The sequence below is a fragment of the Microcaecilia unicolor genome, chromosome 2 (assembly GCF_901765095.1).
Source record: "Microcaecilia unicolor chromosome 2, aMicUni1.1, whole genome shotgun sequence".
NCBI lineage: Eukaryota > Metazoa > Chordata > Amphibia > Gymnophiona > Siphonopidae > Microcaecilia > Microcaecilia unicolor.
Window position 1 is genome coordinate 336766616 of NC_044032.1, and position 26245 is coordinate 336792860.

Consider the following 26245-nt stretch of genomic DNA (forward strand, 5'->3'; position numbering starts at 1 on the left):
TAGAGTTTTGGGGGGCCAGGTTCGACACAGTCTCGGGCTATGTGTTCCTACCCGGGCCAAGGCGGTGCAAGCTTCAGAATCAGGTCCATCTGCTCCTGAGGATGCCCCGCCCGCGAGCTTGGGACATTGTCCAGCTGCTGGGATCGATGACAGCCACGATGGAAGTGGTACCCTGGGCGAGAGCGCACCTGAGACCTCTACAGTATTCCCTACTCCGGAGATGGTCTCCTATTTCTCAGGATTACCAATGCAGACTTACTTGGCTCCCTGCGGCCCGTCTCAGCATGGAGTGGTGGCTCTCGGACAGCATGCTGCGGCGAGGAATGCCGCTGACGCTCCCCGTTTGGTGCCTAGTGGTAACAGATGCCAGCCTGAAGGGCTGGGGCGCACACTGCAAGGGGAAGCATGCCCAGGGTCTATGGACACCCGAGGAGTCGGAGTGGTCCATCAACCGCTTAGAGTTGAAAGCGGTGTTTCAGGCGCTTCTGGCCTTTCAAGTGACCCTGGAAGGATTGGCTGTCAGAGTGATGTCGGACAACACGACAACGGTGGCCTATATAAATCGACAAGGCGGAACAAGGTGCAGAGCACTAGCCGCGCAGGCCGAACTGATTTGCCACTGGGCCGAGCTGCATCTTCAGTGTCTGTCGGCAGCTCATATTGCAGGTCAGAGCAATGTGCAGGCCGATTATCTGAGCAGGCATCAGATCGATCCAGCAGAATGGAATCTGGCAGACGAAGTATTCCTGCAGATCTGTGCCAAATGGGGCAAGCCCGTGATGGATCTAATGGCGACAAGTGCCAATACCAAAGTCCCGTGCTTCTTCAGCAGACAGAGATCCTCGCTCGGCGGGGTTGGATGCCTTGGCTCAACCCTGGCCTCCGGGTCTACTTTATGTGTTTCCCCCATGGCCCTTGATAGGGCGCCTGCTCTTGCGGATTCGGCTGCACCCAGGAGAAGTGGTCCTCATCGCCCCGGATTGGCCAAGGAGACCTTGGTATGCAGACCTCCGACAGATGCTCCTGGAGGCTCCTCTGCCGTTACCTCTGGTACCGAACCTGTTGACTCAGGGACCGGTAGCCATGGAGGACGCCGGCCGCTTTGGTCTTACGGCATGGCTATTGAGAGGGCACAATTGAGGGATAAAGGTTATTCCAATAAAGTTATTTCCACTCTCCTGCAAGCCCGCAAGCGGTCCACTTCCGTGGCTTATGCCAGGATTTGGTGCCTGTTTGAGTCTTGGTGTGCTTCCAGAGCCATTGTTCCAATGCGGGCTCCTGTCTCACCGATTCTGGACTTTTTGCAGGAAGGTGTACGAAAAAGGCTTGGCCTATAATTCCCTGCGGGTGCAGGTGGCAGCGTTGGCCTCCCTTCGTGGTAAGGTGGAAGGCGTGTCTTTGGCTGCTCACCCAGATGTGGCACGGTTTCTTAGAGGGGTGCTTCGGCTCCGACCTCCAGTGCGAGCACCCTGTCCAGCTTGGAACCTGGGGCTAGTTTTGAAAACCCTGCAGGCATCTCCTTTTGAGCCGCTTCGGCGAGCATCGGAGAAAGACTTGACACTGAAGGCCATTTTTCTGGTGGCCATAACCTCGGCGAGACGGGTGTCGGAGCTCCAGGCGCTGTCCTGTAGAGACCCATTTCTGCAATTTTCAGAGTCCGGAGTCACGGTTCGGACCGTGCCTTCCTTTATGCCTAAGGTGGTTTCAGCCTTTCACTTAAACCAGCCTATTTTCTTGCCCTCTTTTTCAGAGGAAGAGTTTCCAGAATCTTTTGGGCAGCTGCACCTTTTGGATGTGCGCAGGACTCTGCTGCAGTATCTGCGAGTTACTAACTCTTTCAGGACTTCTGATCATCTTTTTGTTTTGCTATCCGGTTGTCGCAGAGGGTCTCCAGCGTCTAAGGCCACTATTGCCCGCTGGCTCAAAGAAACTATCTTTTCAGCTTATCTGCTGGCCGGCAGGGTTCCGCCTGTAGCCTTTAAGGCACATTTTACTAGAGCGATTTCTTCCTCTTGGGCTGAAACTGGAGCACTCTCTGTTCAAGAGATATGCAGTGCAGCAACATGGGCTTCTAAGCTCTCCTTTGCCCGACATTACAGGCTGGATGTGGCTGCCAGGAGGGATGCGCGTTTTGGTGCACAAGTGCTAGCGTGTGGTGTGGCTTGTTCCCACCCTTTCTAGGGATTGCTTTGTTACATCCCATACGTAATGGCTTCATCTGCTTGATGACAAGGAAGGGAAAATTAGGTTCTTACCTTGGTAATTTTCTTTCCTTTAGTCATAGCAGATGAAGCCATGAGCCCTCCCTGTATGATTGTCTGTATGCTGTGAATCTGTTTTTCAGGTTCTGTTCTAATTTCCTGAAGTTCCTTCCTTGGGAGAAAGTTGGAAAACAATCTTCAGGATTTATGTTCAGTTTAAATTTAGGAGGATGTGTTCATTCCCTCCAGCATGTTTTGGAGAATGTGTTGATTCTCTCCAGGAGGCGCGTGTGTTCCCCTCCAGTTCTATAAATAGGAGGATGAGTTCATTCCCTCCAGTGTGTTGGGAGGATGTGTGATTCCCTCCAGGAGGCGCGTGTGTTCCCCTCCACTTCTACAATAAGGAGGATGAGTTTATTCCCTCCAGGAGGATGTGCATTCCCTCCTTTATGAGTTCATGCCCTTGTGATGGGCCATCGTTCGCTGTGAGGAAAGCTCTTGTGATTCCCATTGCGGTTTGCCATACTGCTTTGGAAGCTTCAAATACTGAAGAGGCAGTGGAGCTAGCTGGCCAAGAGGGCACTGTGAAAGTTTGAGTGCTCTCTATCTCCCCTGCTGGTTGATGGACATAACCCATACGTAATGGCTTCATCTGCTATGACTAAAGGAAAGAAAATTACCAAGGTAAGAACCTAATTTTCCCATACTTCTGCTGGGAGTAATATCCTGTACTTTTCCATCTGCCACCCCCTTCTTCTAATTTAAATGCCTTAGGATCCTTTTTCCTACTACAGATATAGAAAGTACAAAAAGAAGAGAAGTAGGAAAGACCAGAAGGGCTGGATCACTGACCAAAAAGCTGGTCCACAAAGTTCAAGTTAACAATTTTATTGTGTATCCAAAATAATCTGCAACAATGATGATTATGCTGTGCGTTATATATCCAGGAAAACACTTTCGGTGGAATCGTCTGCATCGTACACAGTCTGAAAAGTTTTCACACAACAGCATTAGTAAGAGTAAAGCATCATTGTATTGAGGTGGGTGGTACAAGGCAGGGTTTCCTTAGGAACACACTACTACTACTACTACTAATCACTTTTATAGCGCTACAAGGCATACGCAGCGCTGTACACCTTACACATAAAGACAGTCCCTGCTCAAAGAGCTTACAGTCTAAATAAGACAGGTATCAGACAGAACAACTAAGAGGCAAGGGAATTAAAGAGGAGGGGATAAAGGTACAGGCAAGTGAGCAGTGGTTAGGACTCAAAAGCAGCGTCAAAGAGGTGGGCTTTTAGCTTGGACTTAAAAACGGCCAAAGATGGGACTAGACGTACATGCTCAGGAAGTCTATTCCAGGTGTGTGATGCAGCGAGATGGAAGGAATGAAGTCTGGAATTAGCAGTAGAGGAGAAGGGGGCAGACGAGATATTTGTCAACAGAACGGAGCGTTTGAGGAGGGGTGTAGGGAGAGACAAGAGTGGAGAGGTACTGGGGAGCAGCAGAGTGAATACACTTATAGGTCAGTAAGAGAAGTTTGAATTGCATGTGGAAACAGATAGGGAGCCAGTGAAGTGATTTGAGGAGAGGGCTAATGTGAGCATAGCGACTTTGGCGGAAAATGAGTCGTGCAGCAGAGTTTTGGACTGATTGAAGAGGAGAGAGATGGCTAAGTGGGAGGACGGTGAGAAGCAGGTTGCAATAGTCTAGGTGAGTGTGGATGAGGGTTCTGGTAGAGCGATCAGAGATGAAGGGACGGATTTTGCTGATGTTATAGAGAAAGAAACAACAGGTTTTGGCAATCTGCTGAATGTGAGCAGAGAAGGAGAGAGAGGAGTCGAAGATGACCCCAAGGTTACGAGCTGATGAGACAGGGAGAATGAGAGTGCCATCCACAGAAATAGAGAAAGGGGGAGAGGAGAGGTGGGTTTAGGGGGAAAGATGAGAAGTTCTGTCTTGGCCATGTTAAGCTTTAGATGACGTTGAGACATCCAGGCAGCAATGTCAGACAGGCAGGCTGAAATATCAGTCTGGATGCTGGTTGAGATTTCGGGGGTAGAGAGGTAGATTTGGGAGTCGTCAGCATAGAGATGGTATTGAAAGCCATGGGATGATATCAGAGAGCCAAGGGAGGAAGTGTAGATGGAGAACAGGAGAGGACCTAGAATAGAACCCTGAGGTACTCCGATTGGTAGTGGGATAGAAGTGGAAGAGGATCCACCAGAGTGTACACTAAAGGTGCGAAGTGAGAGGTAGGAGGAGAACCAGGAAAGAACAGAGCCCTGGAATCCAAGTGAAGACAGTGTATCAAGGAGTAGGCTGTGATCAACAGTGTCAAAAGCGACAGATAGATTAAGAAGGATGAGGATAGAATAGAGACCTTTGGATTTGGCCAATAACAGGTCGTTGGAAACTTTTGTGAGTGCAGTTTCAGTTGAATGAAGAGGGCGAAAGCCAGATTGGGGTGGGTCAAGAACGGCATGAAATGAGAGAAAGTCAAGACAGCGACGATGAACAAGTATCTTGGGGAGGAGAGAGATGGGTCGATAGTTGGAAGGACATGTAGGGTCAAGTGAGGGCTTCTTAAGGAGTGGTGTGACCACAGCATGTTTGAAGGCATCGGGAACGGTCACAGTGGAAAGTGAAAGATTAAGAATATGACAGATAAAAGGGGTAAGAGTAGGAGAGATGGTGTTAAGAAGGTGGGTAGGAATGGGATCAGAGGAACAGGTAGTTTGTTTAGAGGAGGAGAGAAGATGTGTTGTTTCTTCATTAGTGACTTCGGGAAAGGACGGAGGGGTTGGGGAGATAGGGGGAGGGAGAGGTGGGGGTGGCTTGGTTGAGAATTCAAGGTTTATCTTCTGAACCTTGTCATGGAAGAACTCAGCTAGGGTCTGAGGAGATAGTGAGGGGGGAGTTGGAGATGGAGGCACCTTGAGGAGAGAGTTTAGTGTGGTGAAGAGAAGCCAAGGGTTTGAGCTGAGAAAATGTCAGCTGGATGTAATAGTCTTGTTTGGCAAGTAAAAGAGCAGATTGGAAGGAGGTCAACATGAATTTGAAGTGTGTGAAGTCAGCAAGAGCACGAGATTTCAGCCAGAGGCGTTCGGCGAAACGGGTACAGGAACATAGGTAGTGGATTTTAGAGGTCAGCCATGGCTGGGGTTTGGTACGCCTTATAGGATGGGGTATGAGAGGTGCAAGAGTGTCTAAAGCAGAGGATAGAATAGTATTGTAGGAGGAGACAGGTTCCTTGACAGATTTGGATGGTGCAGTGGTAGAGGAAAGGTTCGAGACATAGGAGGATAGGGTAGTAGGGTCAATGGCCTGGAGATTCCTAGATAGATTGGTTAAGATTGGACGGGGTTGGGCAGTAGGAAGTTTAAGTGTGAAGGTTATTAGATGATGGTCAGAGAGGGGAAGATCTGAGACAAAGGAATTGGAGGGAGAGCAGTTAGAAGATGAGATCAAGACAGTGACCATTCTGGTGAGTAGGGGATGTGGAGCATAGTTGGAGATTGAAAGAGGATGTTAAGACGAGGAACTGGGAGACGTAAGAGTTGGGAGGGTCATTAACATGAATGTTAAAGTTGCCAAGGATGAGGGAGGGGGAAGAAGGAGAACCAAGCGTCAAAGTTGCTGAGAAAGGATGAAAGGGACTTATCGGGGACGATAAATGACTGCTATTCGAGGAGGCAAAGGAGTGAATAGGCGGATGGCGTGGACTTCAAAGGAAGAAAAGCAGAGAGACTGAGGTGGCGGAAGAGGGTCAGAATAATAGTTCAACACCACCACCGCGGCCAGTAGGGTGAGGAATATGGGAGAAGAGATAACCACCATGGCAGAGGGCTGCGACTAAAGCAGAGTCTTCAGGACAGAGCCAAGTTTCTGTCATGGCGAGCAGATGGGGGGTATGAGAAATAAAAAGGTCATGGATATAGGAAAGTTTGTTGCAGATTCAACGGGCATTCAAAAGGGCGCATGAGAAGGGCAGAGAAGAGGAGAGGAATAGAGATGAGATTGGAGAGGTCACGGTGCGATCTGCAGAAATAGGATGAGGGTTGGTGAGGGGGACCAGGATTGGGATTGATGTCTCCAGCAGAGAGAAGAAGAAAAGGAGTAAGAGAGTGCGGAGGAGAGTAGGAGAGGAGTGGTGATGAAGGCGGCGCAGGCAAGATGAACTCAGATAGAATGGGGAGGGTAGAATGGAAGGGATGAAACATTGAAGGCTGAGAGCAAGGAGGGAGGAAGAGGACAAGAGAGATGATGAGGGAATGAAATCAACAAAAGGGCAATGTGCAACTATAGTGCACAGTGGCCTTGGGCAGAGGAGTAGACTAGGAAGGGGACAGCACTAGGAGGAGAATGCAAAATGGAGCCATATGCAGTGACCCAGGCAGTCCCAGGTGCCAGGGAACAGTCACGGAACAGAGGTTGCAGGCTGGAACAGATGGTGCAGGCTGTTTTACTGGATATATAACGAACGTACAGTATAAGCATCGTTGTTCCAGATTATTTTATTTTGGATATACAATAAGTTGTTAGACTTGAACTTTGTGAACTAGCTTTTTGTTGGTGAACCCAGGTGTTCTTTTCAAAGCCCTTTTGGTCTTTCGTACTTCTCGTCCTTTTGTTTCTTCTTGTCCATAGGGATTTGGTTCTTCCTTTGTTATGGATACTTTGTACAGAAAGATGCAGATCATCATTACAGTATAGAATCTTGTTTTTCGTCTGTTGCCCCAACCACTTATTACTCCTGGGGGTATTCTGCACAATGCAGAATTTGTACAGAACTACTCATCTGTGCTGATCGATTAGAATTCTGTGCAGGGAGCTAATGGCTCCAAGGTGTGGTGTGGCACACCTCACCTTTCCTCTCTTTATCCCTCTTTTCTACCCTCCTTGCCTGCCACACAATCAAGAGAAGGAGGGAAACGCAGCTCCACACTGATCCACTTCTTCCTTCTCCTCTGCCACCTTAGTCACAGCTGTTCCTTTAAGCGCTAAGCTCTTTGTCTGCTCAAAGGCCCCCACAGCTCAATGGAACAGTCAAGCCAGGACGGCAAAAAATGAGGAAGCAGCCTGATGTCCAGCTACTCATTTTGCTGTGCCATCGAAAAGGGTGAGTGACTACAGGAAGGTGGCAGCTGTGGGGTGCGCCATGGAAGGTGGTGAATGTGGTAGGTGTGTGCAAAGAGGGGGGAGCTGAAGAAAGGTGGATGGGGTAAGGTGTACCATAGAGGGGCTGGAGAAAGGTGGATTGAGGGGAGGGGACTGGAGGAAGGTGGATATGTATGTGGCCAGTAGGGATTGAGACAGTGAAAAGTAAGATGGGGGTTTACCTGGGGGAAGGGGGAAGAGAGCTTTGTGGCAGACAGAACAAGGGTCTTGCTGGAAGTTAGGGAGAGCAGTGATTGTTGAGGGTTAGGGAGAGAGAATGGGAAGGGATGGGGAGAGAGAGAACTGTGGAAAGCAGATTGCTGCTAGAGAACAGGTTAACAGAAAGGAGGAGGGAAGGGAAAGAGATACAAGATAAGAGAGAAATGGGGAAAGTGGAACCTGAGGAGAGAAACTGCTGTGGTGCTGATGGGGTATTTCATGCCTGGGGGAATTCTGCACAAGCAAATTACAAATAAATATGCAGCATTTTGCAGAATTTTCAAAATTTTTAGCACCAAATTCCACCAAGAGTAGCCTATATAAATAAAGCCTTGTTGCCTAAACCAGGTTGGAAGCCATGTATTTAAGATGGTTGGATGATGTAGCCTCTCTTCTTCTTTACCCATGAATAGGTAGAACTGATGAAAATGCTGTAATGTTGACAATGGGTTTAAGTCTCCCTTCCAAAATTAGGAAGTCTCTTGTACTTCAGAGGAGCTGATTCTTGCTAAATGATTTGTTTCCAGATGGATAACATCAGTTTTGGAATCCTTAATCTCTGATTTCACTAATAATTTGGTCTGTGTTCTTGCTAATTGAGGAATTGGAGACATTTAGGTGATCACTTTAATAATGTCCCAATCTCGGTCCTTATACATTTTCATGGCCAAAACGTATAAGCCTTCATTTTACAAAAGGTCAGAGCAAAATGTTTAAGCTGCAAAAATGTCTAGGGCCATCGGGGGCAGTACGGAGCACAGCATCATGGAGTCTGTCCTAATTCTGGATAACACACTGATATACATCCAATGCAAGATGAATGTCAGGAGTTAGACTACCTTTAAAAAGTGAATAATTGCAGCCATAGCATGTCCCTGTGACTGCCAGCATCGCTACTGACCATGAGAGACCCGAGAGTGTCTGTGAGCCTGATTGACTTTTCTCTACACTCAGGTCTGCTGTTTGCAAACCCCTCTGTATCCATTCTGTCCTCGCTCCCCTTCCAGCTTACAGCCTGCTGCCTTGCCTGCTCCCATAGCACCCTTCACCCATCAGTACCAGTGAGCTCCCTCTACACCCCTTCCACACCCTGCCCCATCTGAGACCCTCTGTTTCAGCATCTGCCCAGCCTCCTTTCACTCCTTAGCCCTACATTCTGTCTGTGTCTGCGTATGTGTGCAATTGAGATGATGTCTTGAGAGGTCTGTGCTTTTGTGTATGAGTGTGTGTGCTGTCTCATTCTCCCATTGTTGCTGTGGTAGTGGGGACCACTGTGAGTGTTAGTGGTGGGATAATGAAACCATGAGCTCATTGAATATCTTGGCTGTAGAGCTCATCCTGCTTGAGGAACACCTTGAGGAGAGGAGGGCCACCAGGCCTCACCCTTGTCACTGGATATATAGGCCCAGGACAGAGTTTCTGGACCTCACCAATGACCAGTACATAGGGTGCTTCCACATCAACAAGGAAGTTATTCACCATTTCTGCAACAACTGGAGCCCATCCTCTGCTCCACCACTCACAGGGGACAACCCTTGCCCATACACCTCAAGGTCACCTCTGCTCTTGCACTTGTAGCCACTGGCAGTTTCCAGACTGTCCTGGCAGCCACCACAGTCAGCCATCTCCATCTGCATTATACAGTTTCTTAGGGCCCTCCTCACACACACTGCTGAAGTCATAGTTTTCCCCCAAACCCTGCAACAAAGATAGGGCACCATAATGGCGGGTTATAAATGTCACATGTAATGCAATGTAATAGCTGAATTCTATGACATTGCCCAGTTCCCCTCTGTCCTCGCTGTCATTGATTGCACACATGTCACCCTCAGGCCCCCCCAAAGGCAGAGAGCCCACCTACACAAACAAAAGCATGTCACTCCATGAACATGCAAGTAGTGGTCAGTGCCCAGGGGAAAGTTTACAGATGCTTTCCCAAGATTCACAGGATCATGTCTTTGCCAGGTACTTGTGACTTGTATTGGCCACTGTTGGAAACAGGATACTGGACTTGATGGACCTTTGGTCTGACCCAGTATGGCAATTCTTATCCTCATCCAGTCCGGGAGCCATGACAACTGTTCACTGTTGTCCTCCAGGCATTGGCCGGTCTCGATCCGCTGGGGTAATCTAGTAAGAATATGATCCCCAATACTCCACAGTAATCCAGCAATACGTCCCTCCATGGTAATCCTCAACAATCTGGCAAAAGGTCCATCCACAAAAAGAATCCAACAAAGGGCCCGTCCACGATAATCCAGCCAAAGGACCTCTCACCCTCTGGTCGGGTGTTGATCTGAGTCCCCTCCTACAATTAGGGTGAGACCAGGACCCTCAACAATCCAACCAGCTTCAGTCTCTGTACAGTGTAGGAGTACACAACTATTCCCTCCCTTGCCCCTCTTAGGCTTAGCAGGATCCTTCCCCCCCCCCCCCCTTTTTTTTTTCTCTGGTCTTTGGCAAGCCAAGTCCTTGGTTCAGCTGCCTATTTGTTAATGTACATCTTTGTTCTGTAGCTGGGAATTTGTCTCTTGCTTCCAACACTCAAGGAGTTGTAAGAATAGATTCTGGATGGGTTTATTCCCCCCCTCTCCCCACACACACACCTCCCACTAGCCTCCCAGACTAGCCACAACTGCCTCAAGTAGGGTCCAGTATCCTCACTCTAACTATGTGAGTGGGACATGGAGCAAACCTCATACCTAAGTTGTTCTCTCATAAGATCTGGTTTTGGTACACTCTCTGGGTAGTTGCTGTGGAAAATCTGGATATGACTCAATGAGCAGGACTTATCAGAGTTGCTTTTGTCTGGATAAGTAGCACTGAAAATTGGGCCCTTTATGTTCTAGTCCTTTATAAACGGCTCATCTTTAATTAGTTTCAGACACATTAAATAGATTGTCTGCTCATGTTTCTGACATACGTCTCCATGTTCTATTCTCAGGCTGTTCTCCCTTTTGGATGTTAGGATGGAGACAGACTTAACCTGACAGTGTCAGTGTTTCAGTAGGAGTCTGGATCAAGTTTGCTTCATCACTATGAAAGAAACTCCCTGATAAGCAGATTTTAATATATTCTAATTTAGACTATTTTTTAAAGCTGTTATGTCTACACACTGCATTTCCAAGGGACATACTGTATCATCATCTCACAAACCTGCAGTCTGTGGAGACCAAGGCATCAAGAACAAATAACAAACCCAACAATGCTTAAGCCATGCTTAGAAAATACCACAGTATATCCTATTCTCCTTATTATGCACAGGTAACATCTTTGAAACCACTACTGTCTAATAACACATGATTGATATCTTCTGTTTATGTCCAACAGATCATCAGATCACTCAAGAAAGGACGATAAAGAATGAAAGAGAATATCCTGTGGAAATGGAAGAAATCCAAAGGCATTCAGAAAATATCTGTGAGAATATTTACCAGGGATCTAAGAGGAGTAACACAAGGAATTTTGAGCAGGAATCAAAGGAGCAAAGAGACCCTGCAGGAGACTCAGTGGATGGAGTCACTAAGTGTGACAGAAATGACAGGGAGCTTAGTAACATCCCATCTAAACTCCACCAGGAAGGGGGAAAAACACACCAAAAAGAATTTACATGTATTGCATATAATAGGAGCATCAGTTCTATTTGTCCTAACTGTAATAAGAACTTTCCCTTGTTTTCAGAGGTTCAAATACACAAAAGGAATCACAGAAATGAGAAACGATTTACATGTACTGAGTGTGTTAAAAGCTTCACTCGGCTTTCAAAACTCAAAATTCACCAAAAGATTCACACAGGAGACAAACCATTTACATGTAGTGAGTGTAATAAAAGTTTCACTTGGCTTTCAAATCTTAAAATTCACCAAAAGGTTCACACAGGAGACAAACCATTTATTTGTAGTGAGTGTAATAAAAGCTTCACGTGGCTTTCATCTCTAAAAACTCACCAAATGATTCACACGGGAGACAAACCGTTTGCATGTACTGAGTGTAATAAAAGCTTCACTCATCTTTCAAACCTAAAAACTCACCAGAAGATTCACACAGGACACAAACAATTTACGTGTACTGAGTGTAATAAAAGCTTCACTCATCTTTCAACTCTAAAAAATCATCAACTGATCCACACAGGAAACAAATCCTTTAAATGCACTGAATGTACTAAAAGCTTCACTCGACTTTCAACTCTAAAAACTCACCAAATGACCCACACGGGAGACAAACCATTTCTGTGTACTAAGTGTAGTAAAACTTTCACTCGACTTTCAACTCTAAAAACTCACCAGATGATCCACACGGGAGACAAACCATTTCCATGTAGTCAGTGTACTAAAAGCTTTGCTCGGCTTTCAACTCTAAAACTTCACCAAAAGGTTCACATGGGAGACGAACCATTTCTATATAGTGAATGTAATAAAAGCTTTGCTGGGCTTTCAAATCTAAAAATTCACCAAAAGACCCACATTGGAGACATTAGCTACACTTGATTGGATTCCTGCAGATGGAGGAGATAATGCAATCTGAGCCCAAGAAGATGTGGCAAAAAAATACAGAAATATTTCCCATCGTATTGTAGGGCCACGGCCTGAATTCTGCTGCAAAGCAATATGGACCTATTATTATTGCCAAGGCTATGCGCCCAGAATATAAAGAATGAATATAGACCTTGTTCTTTGTTTTCTACTGTGTACATGCTGTAAACTTAGTACCAGGGACTTTAGCAATGAAAACCTTGAAGATCAGACAAAGCTGCTAATTAGATTGTGAGCCCTCCAGGTACAGAAAAATACCCAGTGTACCTGAATGTAACTCACCTTGAGCTATTACTGAAAAAGTGTGAGCAAAAGCTATCTATCTATCATATACAGCCATAGGAGCCAACTTTTCAAAATTATTTGGGGTGCTAAGCCCAATGGAAATAACCCCTCCCTGGACACATACAAGGAATTTTCTCAATATGGGGGGTGCTCAAGCACCCACAGCACGCACAGAGTCGGCTCCAATGTATACAGCCATTGTACCACTGCATTTCTCATCTTCCTTTTGTCTCTCCTCATTAAGGACATGATTCAGCTGTCACTTGATTGCAAATGTCTGATTGGTTGTGCCAGTGTCGGTGGGATCAGAGAGGTAGTTTAAAGTGTTCAGAAATTTACATACAGCACCAATAGCACAGTGAAAGTAATAACTAAGCACAGACTAAAGATGTGGCAAAAGCAAAAAGCGATCTTTACTTCCACGTAGAGTCTGAATGAACCCAGAATTTTTTGGTTTCTGCTAAAATTGAATCTGGGACAGAAATTGTTTGGTTTTAGCAGAAACTGAAACCTTAAATGAAAATGCCCCCCTACCCAACCAAAAAAGCCTAATGCCCCCCTACCCAACCAAAAAAGCCTACCCCACCAGCTGCAGGCCCCCCCCCCCCCCCCCCCCCGCCTCGCAGTATTCGGTCCTTCCCGGGACTACCTTACAAAGTCCTGGTGGTCTAGTGGTCTCTTCGGGAGCAGGAATGAACCCCGCTTGTTCCTGCCCTATACACTGCTCCACTGGAAATGGCTTCCAATACTTCCCACGGCAGTCTGAGCAGCCATTTCCATTGGAACAGCCTACAGGGAAGGCTTGATTGAGGGGTTCATTCTTACTCCATAAAGAGACCACTAGACCAGGGAGGGGGGGCGTTCAGTTTCAGCCAATACACAGGCATTTTCAGACAAAAAAACCCCCAGATTTCAGGTTGGTTCAGCCTCTGTTTCCACAGGTACCCAAGACCCTGTGGGCATTCTGTCACCATGCTACCCTCCAAGACAACACCTAGAAGACTTATAAAGAGCAATTCTATAACTAGGCATATGCTGTTACGCATACCTTGTTTGTATAAGTGTACAGAATTGTGCATTTATGTACATAACTAGCCGTTAAGCCCGTTAAAACGGGTGAGTATTGGTATGGGGGTTTTCCAGGGCCCCCACCTCGCCACTGCAAGGCCCCCTGCCCTCCCTCCCAGTTCCAAGGCCCCATTTCCTCCCAGCTCCAAAGGCCCCCCTCCGTTCCTTCCCCCCTTCCCAGCTCCAAGGCCCCCTGCCTGCCCTCCCAGTTCCAAGGCCCCATGCCGTCCCAGCTCCAAGGGCGTCCCTCCCTCCCAGCCAGCTCAAAGGCCCCCTTCTGTCCCTCCCAGCTCCAAGGCCCCCCTCCTTCCCTGCCACCTGCAAGGCCCTCTGTCCCTCCCTCCCAGCTCCAAGGCCCCCCTCCGTCCCACCCTCCCAGCTCCAAGGCCCCCTCCTTCTGATACCTCCCAAGTCCAGCATTTCTCCTGCCCTCCCCTTCCCCCCGAGGTCGCTGCTACCGGTCCCCCCCCCCCCCCCCCCCGGAGTCGCCGCCGCCCCCCTCCACCAGGCTCGGGCCCTCTCTTCGCTATTGAACTTACATCACTGAAAATGCATTAGGACAGATCAGCTGAGCTGCCGTCAGCCTTCCTTCTCTGCCTGTGCATTGCCCTCGTGTGACGTAACGTCGGCGAGGGCGGGACACAGGCAGGGAAGGAAAGCTGACAGGAGCTCAGCTGATCTGCCCTGCTGCGTTTTCGGCGATGTAAGTTCAATAGCGAAGAGAGGAGCCGGGCCGGGTGGAGGGGGGGCGGCGGCGACTCCGGGTGGGGGGAGCGGTAGCGGCGACCTCGGGGGGGGGGGAGCGGTTCCCTCCCTCCCCTTCGCGCAGTTTCCCTCTCTGTTCCACCCTCGTCATCACGTATTGACGCGGGGGTGGGATAGAGAGGAAAGTACTGCGCATTTGCGGGTGAGTACGGTCACTCGCATTTTATATGTGTCAAGTTTTCCAAACATATAAAATGCGAGTGACCGTACTCACCCGCAAATGCGCAGTACTTTCCTCTCTATCATTTCTTAACATTTCTAGAAAAATGTAGAAATGTTAAGAAATGATAGAGAGGAAAGTACTGCGCATTTGCGGGTGAGTACGGTCACTCGCATTTTATATGTTTGATTGCACTATACGCTATTCTGTAAGGTAGCATATAAGTGCTATGGTTGTAACTGCTGGGGGCATACACATGGGTGGAACTAAATATTATATCAGTCGATATACAAAAAATTGTATAGCATTGCAGCAGTGTTGGATCTGGCTGCTTGACCAGTTGGTTTTTGCAGTTGGTCAGGTCTTGGAGGAGGAATTTAACTGTTTGAGGCAAAAATTGATCACTCCTTCTGAGTCAAGGCTCTTTCAGTGTGGGTCTCTTTTTAACCTGCTTTCTAACTCCTTTTATTGAGGCCATTCCTTTGGTTTGATATTTGCTTTATCCAAATTCTCCCATATTGTCATGATCGTGCCCTGGTTTCAGGCTCTGTCATCTCGCCCCCTGGTGGCTGCATTGGATTGTCTGTGTGCTGTTTCCCGTTCCAGACTTCAGCCCAGTCCAGTCTGGATCTTCCAGCCTGCCAGACTTGCTTGTCTTCTTTGAGCCTGCACAGCACCCGTGGCTGCCTGGTGATTGCTGCTGCTGAATCTCAGCTGCTGCTGGGCTTATTAGCCATTTGGAACCTCTCTGCTTTGCCTTTGCATCGCCTAAGGCCCTGGTTTGTTGGTGCTTGCTGCACTTCTGCCTAGTCCAGTTTATAGTCTGTATTCTTGCCTGTTTCTAGTTTAGTTTTTGTGTAGCTTCTTGTACTTTATTGCTTGTTTGTATGTCTTTGTCTAGTTCTAGGTTGTCTGTGTTTCTTGTTCAGTGGCTGCTAGCAGCTTTCAGTTCGGTCTCTTATCTATCAGTGTTTGTTACCTGTTTCAGTGGCTGCTTGCAGCTTTCAGTTCTGGCCCTTGTCTGTCTGAGAGTCCTAGTCTAGTATTCTGCCTAGCCTCCCTGTGTGCTCTAGTCCCTGAGTGTATCCTGCTGGTATCCAGTTCCGGCCCTGTCCGGCAAGTCCTGCCGGCCACCTGGACCCAGGGGCTCAACTCCTGAGGAACGGTGGGTGGTCAAGTGCAGGTGAAGTCTAGCTGGCCCAGACAGAGTTCTGCCTTATCCCTGTGTGGGGTGGTTTTGCCTGCCATTGCCGCTCCTCGGCAGTGGCCCAAGGGCTCACAAACCTAGGTCCTGCTTGGAAAACTTGACACACATGCAGGATATCCATTTTGCTTCTTAATTGTGCTATACAGGATCCTTGAATACGTTTCTCCAGAATGATTCTGTTTCATCAAAATGGTGTTTCCATCATTCTAATGTCCTTCCCCAATGTCCTGTTTTGTTTCTCTCCTAAACAGTTTATTCTGAGGTTCTATTTTCTTCATATCTTCACAGTTTTTGTGCTTCATCTGCCACTTTGATTTCAGTATTGGAGCATATGAACTTTTGGTCTTCTGTTAATACAGCATGTTTCATTTGATGTTTTACATATTCTTCATTATCTTTAGTGATCTTGATGCTTGGAGATACCTATCAGTCAAGACACCTGTCCTCATAATGATTTTATTTTTGTTCAGTGTGGTTTTTTTTTTCCAAGAAAGAGCTTTCATCATTCTTTCTTTCTTCTGAACTTTTCATTGATTGAATTCTTTCAGCAATAATTTTTGCTGCAGAATATTTTATGTGATTTATTTTCTTGGTGTCAATAAATGATCATTTCATACAGGTTATGGCTTTATTCATCTTACTTATTATACTTTTTTATATGTTAAATTCATCTTAGGTAATCCTTCCTTTGCCTAGAACCCAAAAGGGGGAAATTGGTAATAGAGGTAGCTAGGAAATACTTATGTAACTACAGAGAGAGAGAGAGAACATCATCTAATTTCAAAACAGGTCACAGGACCTCTTACAGCCCAAAGCCATTCAGTTCGGGGGGGGGGGGGGGGTTGGGCTCCCTAGGCCAAATTTTAAGGGGGAACGGCTAACAGTTCTGAATAGCCCTATGACCAAGGCCAAGATTATGATGAAGGCACCAGGGCCTGATGGAATGGGTCCGGAATACTATCGCATCTTGCAGCGGGACCCGTGGAGGATACCCGTTTATTTCTTTCTGACACTTGGACAACTTTGGAATAATGTTGGACCTCCCGATGTATTTGCTTTAAGGTGTTCTGTGTACTCTTATGACCTGCTAAAGGGTGGTCATGAGCTAAGAATAATACCCCTAAAAGCCCTAGGGATCACCAGCTGTTGTTTTACTGCCCCATGGGCTGTATCAAGGACCATCCTGTATAACAATTCTTTCTCTATATTGAAACGCGGGTAGCCCGTTGAGGGTACAGCTTCCGCTTGCTCAAAGGCCCTTTTTGAAAGTGGGATCTGATTTTTGCTCATGAGCGAAGGTGGAGAATTTTCCTACCACCTCCTTGGGAATCCATGGCATTGCCTCATCCGTCCATACCTCCCTCATGGCCTTTGCTCTCTCCTGTTTTTCCCTCTATCTAATTTTTCTTTTTTCCGCCCTTTCCCAAGTACTCCTAATATCTCGTCCTGAAAAGAAAATATCTGACCTAGGGGAGTCTTCACGGGCCGGAGAAGTCTCTGTCCCAGTCCTTTGGGACCGGGTGGTTACCCATCCTGGTAATCCCTGTAGGATTTTTGTAAAAGGGCCCCAATCTCTGCCTAAAAATCATATCAAAAGGTAATCTTGGCAGAACGGCCAAATTCAATGGACCGTTAAAGAGGGGACTGTGGAGCCCTTGTCTAAAGCCCGGGTAAGCTGTAGCGGTACCGTGGATGCATTTTATTTTTACGGTACCACTGTATTTTTCTTCACCCCCTTTAATATTGCCCCTTACTCTGTTCCATAGGGATCGGGATATCTTAGACTGATTTGCTCCTGAATCTAAAAGTGCATTTACGGGAATTCCCTCTAACTGAACTTCATAAAAGAAAAAGGAGTCCCTTTCCCTTACTGCTTGTCTGGTGAACCCTAATTTTTCCTTATAACTTCTAAGGAAATGACTAGAGAATAACATGGGGACAAGTTTTTCCCCGCAGGTTCTGTCTCCATCCCTGCCCCATTCCCGCAAGCCTTGTCTCCATCCCCGCCTTGTCTCCATCCCCGCCCTGTCCCTGCAGGTCTGTCCCCGTCCCCATGGGCTCTGTCATCTGCAGAAGCCTTGAACACATGATTTTATATTTAAATCTTTTTATTAAAGTATAAAAAGAACAATATGTTGTGCAACTGTTGTGTATAAATTACAAATAGAAAGCAATAACAACAATGAGCAGCTATAATAACCCTCCACCACCCTCTACCCTTCCAACCCCAACAATAAGTGATTTCTACTACCCCAAAGAATCCTAATTCACACTGTTAAAATGTCCAGGGGTATAAAATACAACCCGTTCTATATGCCCTAGAGGGAAAAAAATATGCCCTATGAAGCACTGTTATGGTTTTTTAATCTGTGGATAAATAAGATGTCACGGTTGTGCCCAGGTTCCTTGCTTATAGACACCTCGGCCCCCGGTGGTTAAACCTGGCGAGTGCTGGGAACTGATGGCTTACCGTTTCCCATGTTCCAGAAGATATGCTGGTCCGGTCCGGATCTTCCAGCCTTCCAGAGTGTTTTGGGAGTTTTTTGGAACCAAGCAGTATCCGTACTTAGTGAACTCCCTTGTAGGTTGCCTTTATTAACCACCTGGGTAGGTCTCTAGTTTGCCTTGCAACAGAGGTCCTCAGAGGTGTTTCCTTTGGTGAGAGTTGTTGCAGTGCGTCTGTGCTATTTTTTCCCTTTTGTGTCTTTGACCCTGCTTGTCTCCTGGATTATTCTCCTGCCTGCTGACTACCCAGACCTGGCTGCTTGTTGGATTATTCTTCTCCCTGCTGCCTTGCCCAGACCTGGCTTGTTGTTGGATTATTCTCCTGCCTGCTGCCTGCCAAGACCCGGCTTGTTTCTGGACTATTCGTCTGCCTGCTGCCTACTTGGGACCCCAGCGTGTTTCTAGTGTGACCTGCTGTTTGTCAGCCAGCTGCTGTGTCCTGCAGTTCTGTCCTGTCCTGTCCGGTAAGTCCTGCCGGCCGCTTGCAGCCAGGAGCTCAACTCCTGGTGAAGGGCAGCTAAGTGTAGGTAAAGCCTTGCTCTAGTCCACTGTGTTCCAGTTCCGTTTTGCCTTGTCTTGTGTTTGGGTGATTCTCCTGCCGCTGCCGCCTCTCGGCAGTGGTCCAAGGGCTCACTATCCAGAGGTTCGCCGGGAAACCTGACATAAGAAGTCATCAACAATCTCAGGATTCAATCTAGCTCACCTGTCTTCCACAGTCCTTCCTGGAATAGAAGTTGTCTTCTTAGAAGATGTGCTGGTAGCAGGATGTACAGACTCCCCCATACAAATTTTGCTAGTTGTGGCCAGTATGTTTGCTTGTTTTTCCAAGAAAATCAAAATATCTTTGTAGTCCTCACTCAAACATAAAGAGTCCAGTTCATTAACAAGCTTCAAAGTAGAAAATGTCCCTATCCCCACCCCATCCCTGTGGAATCTGTCCCCGCCCCTGCGAGCTCTGTCCCTGTCCCCATCCCCGCAGTTACTGTGGTCCCCCGTCCCGTGTCATTCTCTAGAAATGACCTGTTTTTCCACACTTAGCACCTCCCACCCTGGCATTCTAGCACTGGGTTCGTCTTAATCTTTTCCTGTTATGCTTCCCTCCCCCCTCTCCTTAGGTGGTGAGGCTACCTGCCTAAGGGTTCCCTTTAGCTATAAAGGGATTAGATGGGAGCTTTTTGGCTTCATAAAGTAGTTCAGCCCCTTGTCTAATCAACCACTCCCTAATAAAGACTGGTACAGCAAACAAAAATTGCTCCACTATTACTTTTTCAGCCACTTGCTCCTCTGGCCTCTTCTCAGGCTCTAGCCACTTATATGCCAAATCATTTTGGGCTAGTGCCCTAGGTCTCTCCTCCCCACCGGTGGTTATTTCCCGAAACATCCTCCGGTACTAGTCCTTCGTCAGGCCTAACCAATCTTTAATAGCAGCCTTAACATGTTCATATACGAGGGCTTGGTCATGGGACAAAGCTCTATAGGCGGCTAAGGCTTCCCCTGTTAAACAGCCCACCAATCGCACTGCCCACTGTTCCTGTGGCCATTTTACTGTGGTGGCAATCCGTTCAAAAGTCACCAAGAAATCTTCTACATTGTCCTTTTCCCCCATTTTCCCCAAGGAAAAAGGTCCAAAATTATTGGGTCCTACCGCCAAGTTGGCCTGTTCATGGCTGCTAGATGCATTGACCTTCTGCAGCAATTCACCCATTGGGCCTGCAGGACTTGTAGAAGTGGTGCTTGTTGCTGCTTGGCAGCTTCCACCACCTCGTGCAAAGCTTGCTGCAATCCCTCTTGCTGCTTTTGGAACTGGGCTGCCATTCAGTGTAGTAGCTCCTTCTGTTCCATCTTCATCCTTGGCTCCAGCAACAACAAACAAACAAAAAACAAGTGTGGCTCCTTCTAAGCTTTTCCCCGGTACTATTATAGCCTGGGTCCCGAAAGACCCTGCCTCTGCCCCTCCCTTGGCTTCCGCTTCTAGACAGCAGTATTCACACTAGGTACCCCTTACCTGGTGTGACTGCTGGTATTCGTCTTGCCAAGGGCAGCCCGTGTCCTCTGGTATCGTCTCCTTCAGTTGGTGTTCAGCAATCAGGTCCCATCTGGGGTGCCATTGTAAACTTCTGGGGTAGCAGCTGTATCTTTAGGAGTGGCGCCTAGTCTTCCTCCAAGTGCCTGTTTCCTCTCACAAACACACAGGGCAGTTCAGAAGCTCCTCAAAGGTTAAAGCAAGGATTCTCGGGGAGTTACTTTCACTCATCAGAGTTTTATTTTTAGTGTCCAAAAACAAGAAGTCCTCCAAATAATTATTTGAGAAAATGACTGGGTTCTCACAGTTATAAGCCCAAAAGTGGGTTTCCCCGTAGGGGGAGAGACTTTAAGACTCTGGCAGTAGTTTGCACTCATATATAAGTAGTGTCCTTTCCCTCCTCAGTCAGTTCAAGCAGCCTATCTTAAAAGTTCATCAGCTCAGCAAGAATATTAGCAGACCATTACTTAAATATCCTCCACTCAGACCAGTAGCCCTTCAGCAACCTGGGCTGGCAGATCACCTCCCACTACACAGTAAATATTCATCTGTGTCCTCCCACCCTGCCTTTACTGGCTGGCATTCTCTTGGTTTGTAGTCTCCCAATCCATTATAGCAGGCTCATTTGAGGGTTCCAGGGGTACATCTTTTCCCTCCTCCAGATACTCCATGGACTCTGCACCTTCAGAATTGTCTCTCAGGGCTTCTTCTCTCAGAGCTCTAAGAAATTCCTCCCTCTGCTCACCACACCCAGGAGGAATCATATATTGTTTTCTCAGCCAGGGGTATTGGGATTATTTTCTAACACTCCCGCTAGGGGCAGCTAGGGAAAATGGCAGGCCTTTTACTGAGCTACTTTCTTCCCTTTCTTTACTACGGTTCCACTCCTGGTCTTTAGGCCTACCTTTCTAACCCTGTCTCGCAAAGGGGTTCTGGATATTGTAGACTAGGGGAAGTTTTCCTCCAAATGGGGCTCTGTGCCCTATCCTCCTCATGGTGGGTACATGCCTTTTATACTATGCCAAGGGCATGATTGTTAATAAATGGAAGGCTCTCAGACCCATTCATGCAGGGTACCAGACATGGATGTCCCCTCTCCCCACTCCTCTTTTTGTTGGGCCATTGAGCCTCTGGCCCAGGACACCTCTTTGATTCAGGGCATGAGAGTGGGGGAGGGGTGGAGTGTATTCTATTCGCAGATGATGAGCTACTATATCTGGAGCAGGTCCCAGAACATCTAGATCCAGCCTTAGATATTGTTTGTGCTTTTGAGAAACTGAGGGCTGCAAGTGAATAGCTCCAAATCGGAATTATTGGGGCACCATGGCATCGGAAACTGACCATGCTTATTTTATTTATTACATTTGTATTCCGTATTGGCTTTACATAGAACAGTGAGGATGGTTATAATGGGATGGTTGCAGGAACAAGTGGGATAACAATTATCGGAAGGGGTTACAGTTTGAAGATATAGGGAGGGTTTATAGAGGACTCTCGTAGAAGTAGTAGGTTAAGTAATGGCATTGGGAGTTTCATTTCGGTTAGCATGATTAATTGTTGGAGAACTGCAAAGAACGGGCAGGTAGGATCATAATAAGTTGGATGATGTTGACTTGATGGTCTGTGGTAGTGAATAGGGGTGTGAGATTGACGCGTTAAGGTAAGTGTTTGGGTCCGGCTAAGTTGCTATGATGATGTGTCTTTTTCACTCCATTTGCTAGGTTGGTGAGTGGTTTTGATTAGTTCATTTGATTGGTTAGGTTGGTTCTGTGGCGATTTTTTTTTTGTGTGTGTTTAAGTCATTTGTATTGAACAATCAAACATACAAGAACCATAAGCTTCACTTACAAACAAAACTTGCTGTAATAATGGTTCCAGATACTCAGCAAGGTCAGAAATTTTCCATAAACAATTTTCTTAATTCTCCCCATCCTCTCCCTCCCCCCCCCCCCCACCCAATACCCACCCCTCCCTTTTCTTCCTCCAAGTTCAAACTACTTATTATGTCAATTCTTCACCAATTTAACAAGTGGCTTCTGGTAGCTGGTGTCAACGTGTTCCAGAAGGGGCTCCATGTCTGCTGAAATTCTTCTCCAGCTCTGGAATTCATGTCTACAATGCCCGTTCGTTCCGTCCGCAGCAAAATTATCATTCTTACTCGCCATTGCTGTAACGGGTATTTATATGTCAGCCATTCCACTAAGATGGCCTGATGTCCCACTACTATTGCCTTATTAGCAAAGGTTTTTAATCCTCTGGGGGTTGGATGCCCCAAATCCAAATGTCCGAACAATAGTGCAGGATCACACTTCCACCTTCTTCTCCATATTTTAGACATATATTGTGTAAGTTCTGTCCAAAAATTAAGGATCCCTGGGTATGACCAGAACATATGACCCAGTGTTGCCCCGCTGGATCCGCACTTCAGGCATGCGCCCCATGGTGACACTCCCATATGAAATGCCCTTCTCGGAGGAATGTATAGTCTAAGGGCAAACTTGTATTGTTGTTCCCAGTGCAATACCTATGTAGATCTCCGCCGAATTGTTAAAATATACCACTTAAGTTTTGCAGCAGTTATAGTGTCATTCAGTTCTAACTGCCATGAGTTTGCCAACTTCATGTAATCCAATTCTGGCATTGTATCTTTGATGTGCCTGTGGTGAAAGGAGAGAGGCACCTTCCGCTGTGCCTCCAGCGAGAAGGCCAAAGAAAGTTCCACCTGGATGTCCTCCGCCAGTGATTCCCATGGCAAAGATGACACGTAGAGGCAGATGCAGCAACCAAACATAAAAAAATCTAAATCGTTAAAGTCCCTAACGATTTTTAAAAAACGAAGAATGCACCAAAAAAAAAAAAGTCACGTGCTCAGATCGGTATTGAAACGTACAATATATCAAAGAATCACAATACACATCGGTAATCGGCCCCTAAATCATGCGCAGAGCAGCCAAACGTTTTGCTGGCTGCTCTGCGCATGCTGCAAACGTCAAAACAAACAAACAAAAAAGCCAGAACACATACACGTGGCTACCCGGTCAGCAAAATACAAAAACAAAGGATCAGGAGGGGGCAAGGGCGCTCGTCCGGAGTGTCCTGTATGGACAGCCTTGCCCCCCCCCCCCCCCCCGCTGCTCCCCACGAAAAAGCAAAATTCTAGCAGCCCCCGGTCCCCCTCCCTTCCTGTTCTTCTGCTTTGCAAAAGCTAACTCCGCCTCCCGTCATTTTTCTGCCCCGTCAGAAGGAGGTGGGCCTAGGCCAGGGAAGAAGAGACGTCATGGAGACTCTGCGACCAACACAACAGATCTTCCTGCCCGTGCAGCACTTCAGAAAGAGGTGAGAGGTGCTGCTCGGGTCGGTAATAGGGAGGGGGGTCTCGGTGGAGGGGGGGAGCGGCGTAGTCGACCTCAGGGGGGGCAGCGGGGACGGGGCACGGGGCGGAAGAATGACGGGAGGCGGAGTTAGCTTTTGCAAAGCAGAACAACAGGAAGGGAGGGGGACCGGGGCTGCTAGAATTTCGCTTTCTCGTGTGTGGTGGGGGGGGGGGGGGAAGTGGCGGACAGTGGGGAGCAGCGGGGGGGGGGGGGGCATGGCCGTCCATACAGGACGCTCCTGATGAGTGCCCTTGCCCCCTCCCGATCCTTTTTTTATTTTTTTTACTTGATGTGTTTTCTGACACGTTTTCTTTAAGCTTAAACACAGCTCTTTTGGACATATGTAATGCTACGTCCTTTGGACCAATCACAGCGCTTTTAGCTCTGCTAATGCGCTGGGATTGGCTCAAAGTTTGTTTATTTTTTCACTTTACGATTTTTCTTGGCACAGAGCTGTCCTAACGAGAGGTCCAGACCTCTCGTTAGATTTCCTGCCTTTTTCCTGCCTAAAGGCAATCGGAAAAGGTTAGTGCATCTCGTTTCAATGGGGTTTTTACACTAATTGCTCATCTCCATTCCGTTTTCGTTAGCTGCTAGCTTCCTCAGTAAAAGCCCTTTGATGCATGCAACGGATCAAAATTTCCTCGTTGGAGGGTCATTAAAGGCTCATTAAGCTTTAGTGCATCTGCCTCGTAGTGTTTTAATTGTTCATAATGGACTTCATCTGCCCGGGGCAATGCAAACTCTTGCAAGTCCAGAAAACTTTTCATATGTCCCTCCCCTGAAACTACATGTAACAAGTATTTTATCCCTCTCCTTTCCCATCTTTTAAACACAGAGTATATCTGCCCTGGGGTGAACTGTGCATTATCACAAATTGGCAAAAATGGGGTAACCCTTGGGGAAAACTTATGCATTCGACATACCCACTTCCACTCTGCCTTAACTGTCTGCATAATTTGCGTCGCCTTTAGTACATATGGGACCGAAGCCCCTGTTGTATGCAAATAATTACTAAAGTGTACCCCTGGTGACAAATGCAGTTCTATCTCAGTATTAGTGTAATGCTGAGTTGATCTAAACCTATCATTGATATGTCTCATACCACTTGCCACATTCAAATACTTGATGCTAAGCAGCCCGAGGCCCCCATATTCCGCCGGTATCTGTAATACTGTTATGGGGAGGCGCGCCCTCTTTCTCCCCCAAAGAACCACTGTGTCATAGAGCTTAGCTGTTTCTCATCCTTCTTTAAATGTATCGGTATGGTTTGAAATACATACAACCACCTTGGGACTATCATCATATTATATAGTGCTATTCTACCCACTAGGGAGATTGGTAAAGGGCCCCATGCTTGTAGTCTCAGTTTTGTGTCTCTAAATAACCTATCTATATTCTGATCATATATTTTATTGAGATATGTGGGGATATAAACCCCTAAGTACTGAATTCCTTCCCATGCTCTTTGTATTGGAATGTCTTTCTCTTTTTTAGTCAGACTCTCTGGTACCGCTGTGAGAGCATACGATTTGGTTAGGTTTAATTTAAACCCTGAGAGTTGCCTATATTGTTCAATTTTCTCAAGAAGTATTTCTAAGGAGCGGGATGGATTAGTCAATATCAACAACAAATCATCTGCATAGGCAAAAGTTTTAATTTCGCTACCCGCCAGTTTAACTCTCTACTTCTTTGTTAACACTTGAACCACTGCTCAGAACTAAAGTTAACACAAATAATAATGGTGATAATGGGCATCCTTGCCTTGTCCCTTTCCCTATTAAGAATTCTTCTTCTTTCATACCATTAATAAACACGCTTGCCCTTGGGTGACAATATAGGACTCCCACAGCACGCACAAACCATCCCCTGATGCCCATGCTTGCTAACACTTGGAACATAAAGTCCCATCGTACCTGATCGAATGCCTTTTCTGCGTCTAGGCTGACCACCAGCGACAGCACCCCCCTCTCCGTGCAAGACGCCATCGCCAGTAGCAGCCTCCTGACATTGTGCGTCGCTTGGCAATACCTCACAAATCCCACCTGCTCTGGCTCTATCAACTCAGGCAACCACTGCACTAACCGCTTGGCCATTATTTTAGCCAGCAATTTCACATCCAAGTTTAAGAGAGATATTGGTCTGTAAGATGCCGCTTTCTCTGTCGGCTTGCCTGGTTTTGGTATTAATGTTATAAGCGCAACATTCGCATCAGGGCCGTGCCTAGGGTCTCCGGCGCCCCCCTGCAGTTGGCCCCGCCGGCGCCCCCCCCCCCCCGAAAACGATCGCTACACTACCCGCCCTCTTCTCCCCAGATCCTTTTCCTTTTTGTTTAAATTTACCTCTTCTGACGTCAGAAGAAGGCGGAACCGAGCGAAGGGAAGAGACTGACACGTCGGGGTGGGGGAGCGCCGCCTCCTCACTAACGCTACGCTGCCACGCGCCGGAGAGGTAAATTTAAACAAAAAAAAAAAGGACAAGGATCTGGGGAGAAGAGGGCGAGGTAAGCATGGTGCGGCGGGGCGCCCCCCAGAGGATGGCGCCCTCCTGCCATGCTTACCTCGCTTACCGTGTCGGCACGGCCCTGATTCGCATGCTGTGGGAAATTTCCTTCTTGTATTACTTTCTCAAGATATTCCAATAGGGAGGCCAATGCCTCCGGGGGCAACATTTTATAATATTCTCCGGTGAACCCATCGGGGCCCAGGGCGGAATATTGTTTTTGGGTCTTCACTGCTCGCTGCAA

The 26245-nt window shown here is 47.3% G+C and overlaps 1 protein-coding gene across 1 annotated transcript in view; it reads left to right on the forward strand.

Moving 5' to 3' along the window:
* Positions 1 to 12366, forward strand: part of LOC115462443 (gastrula zinc finger protein XlCGF28.1-like) — a 55134-nt gene extending 42768 nt beyond the window's left edge. Inside the window, exon 4 of the mRNA XM_030192446.1 lies at positions 10911 to 12366. Within this exon, the coding sequence (XP_030048306.1) occupies positions 10911 to 12067 (1157 nt within the window). The 3' untranslated portion in view covers positions 12068 to 12366. The remainder of the gene's footprint in view (positions 1 to 10910) is intronic.
* The last annotated feature ends 13879 nt before the right edge of the window (positions 12367 to 26245 follow it).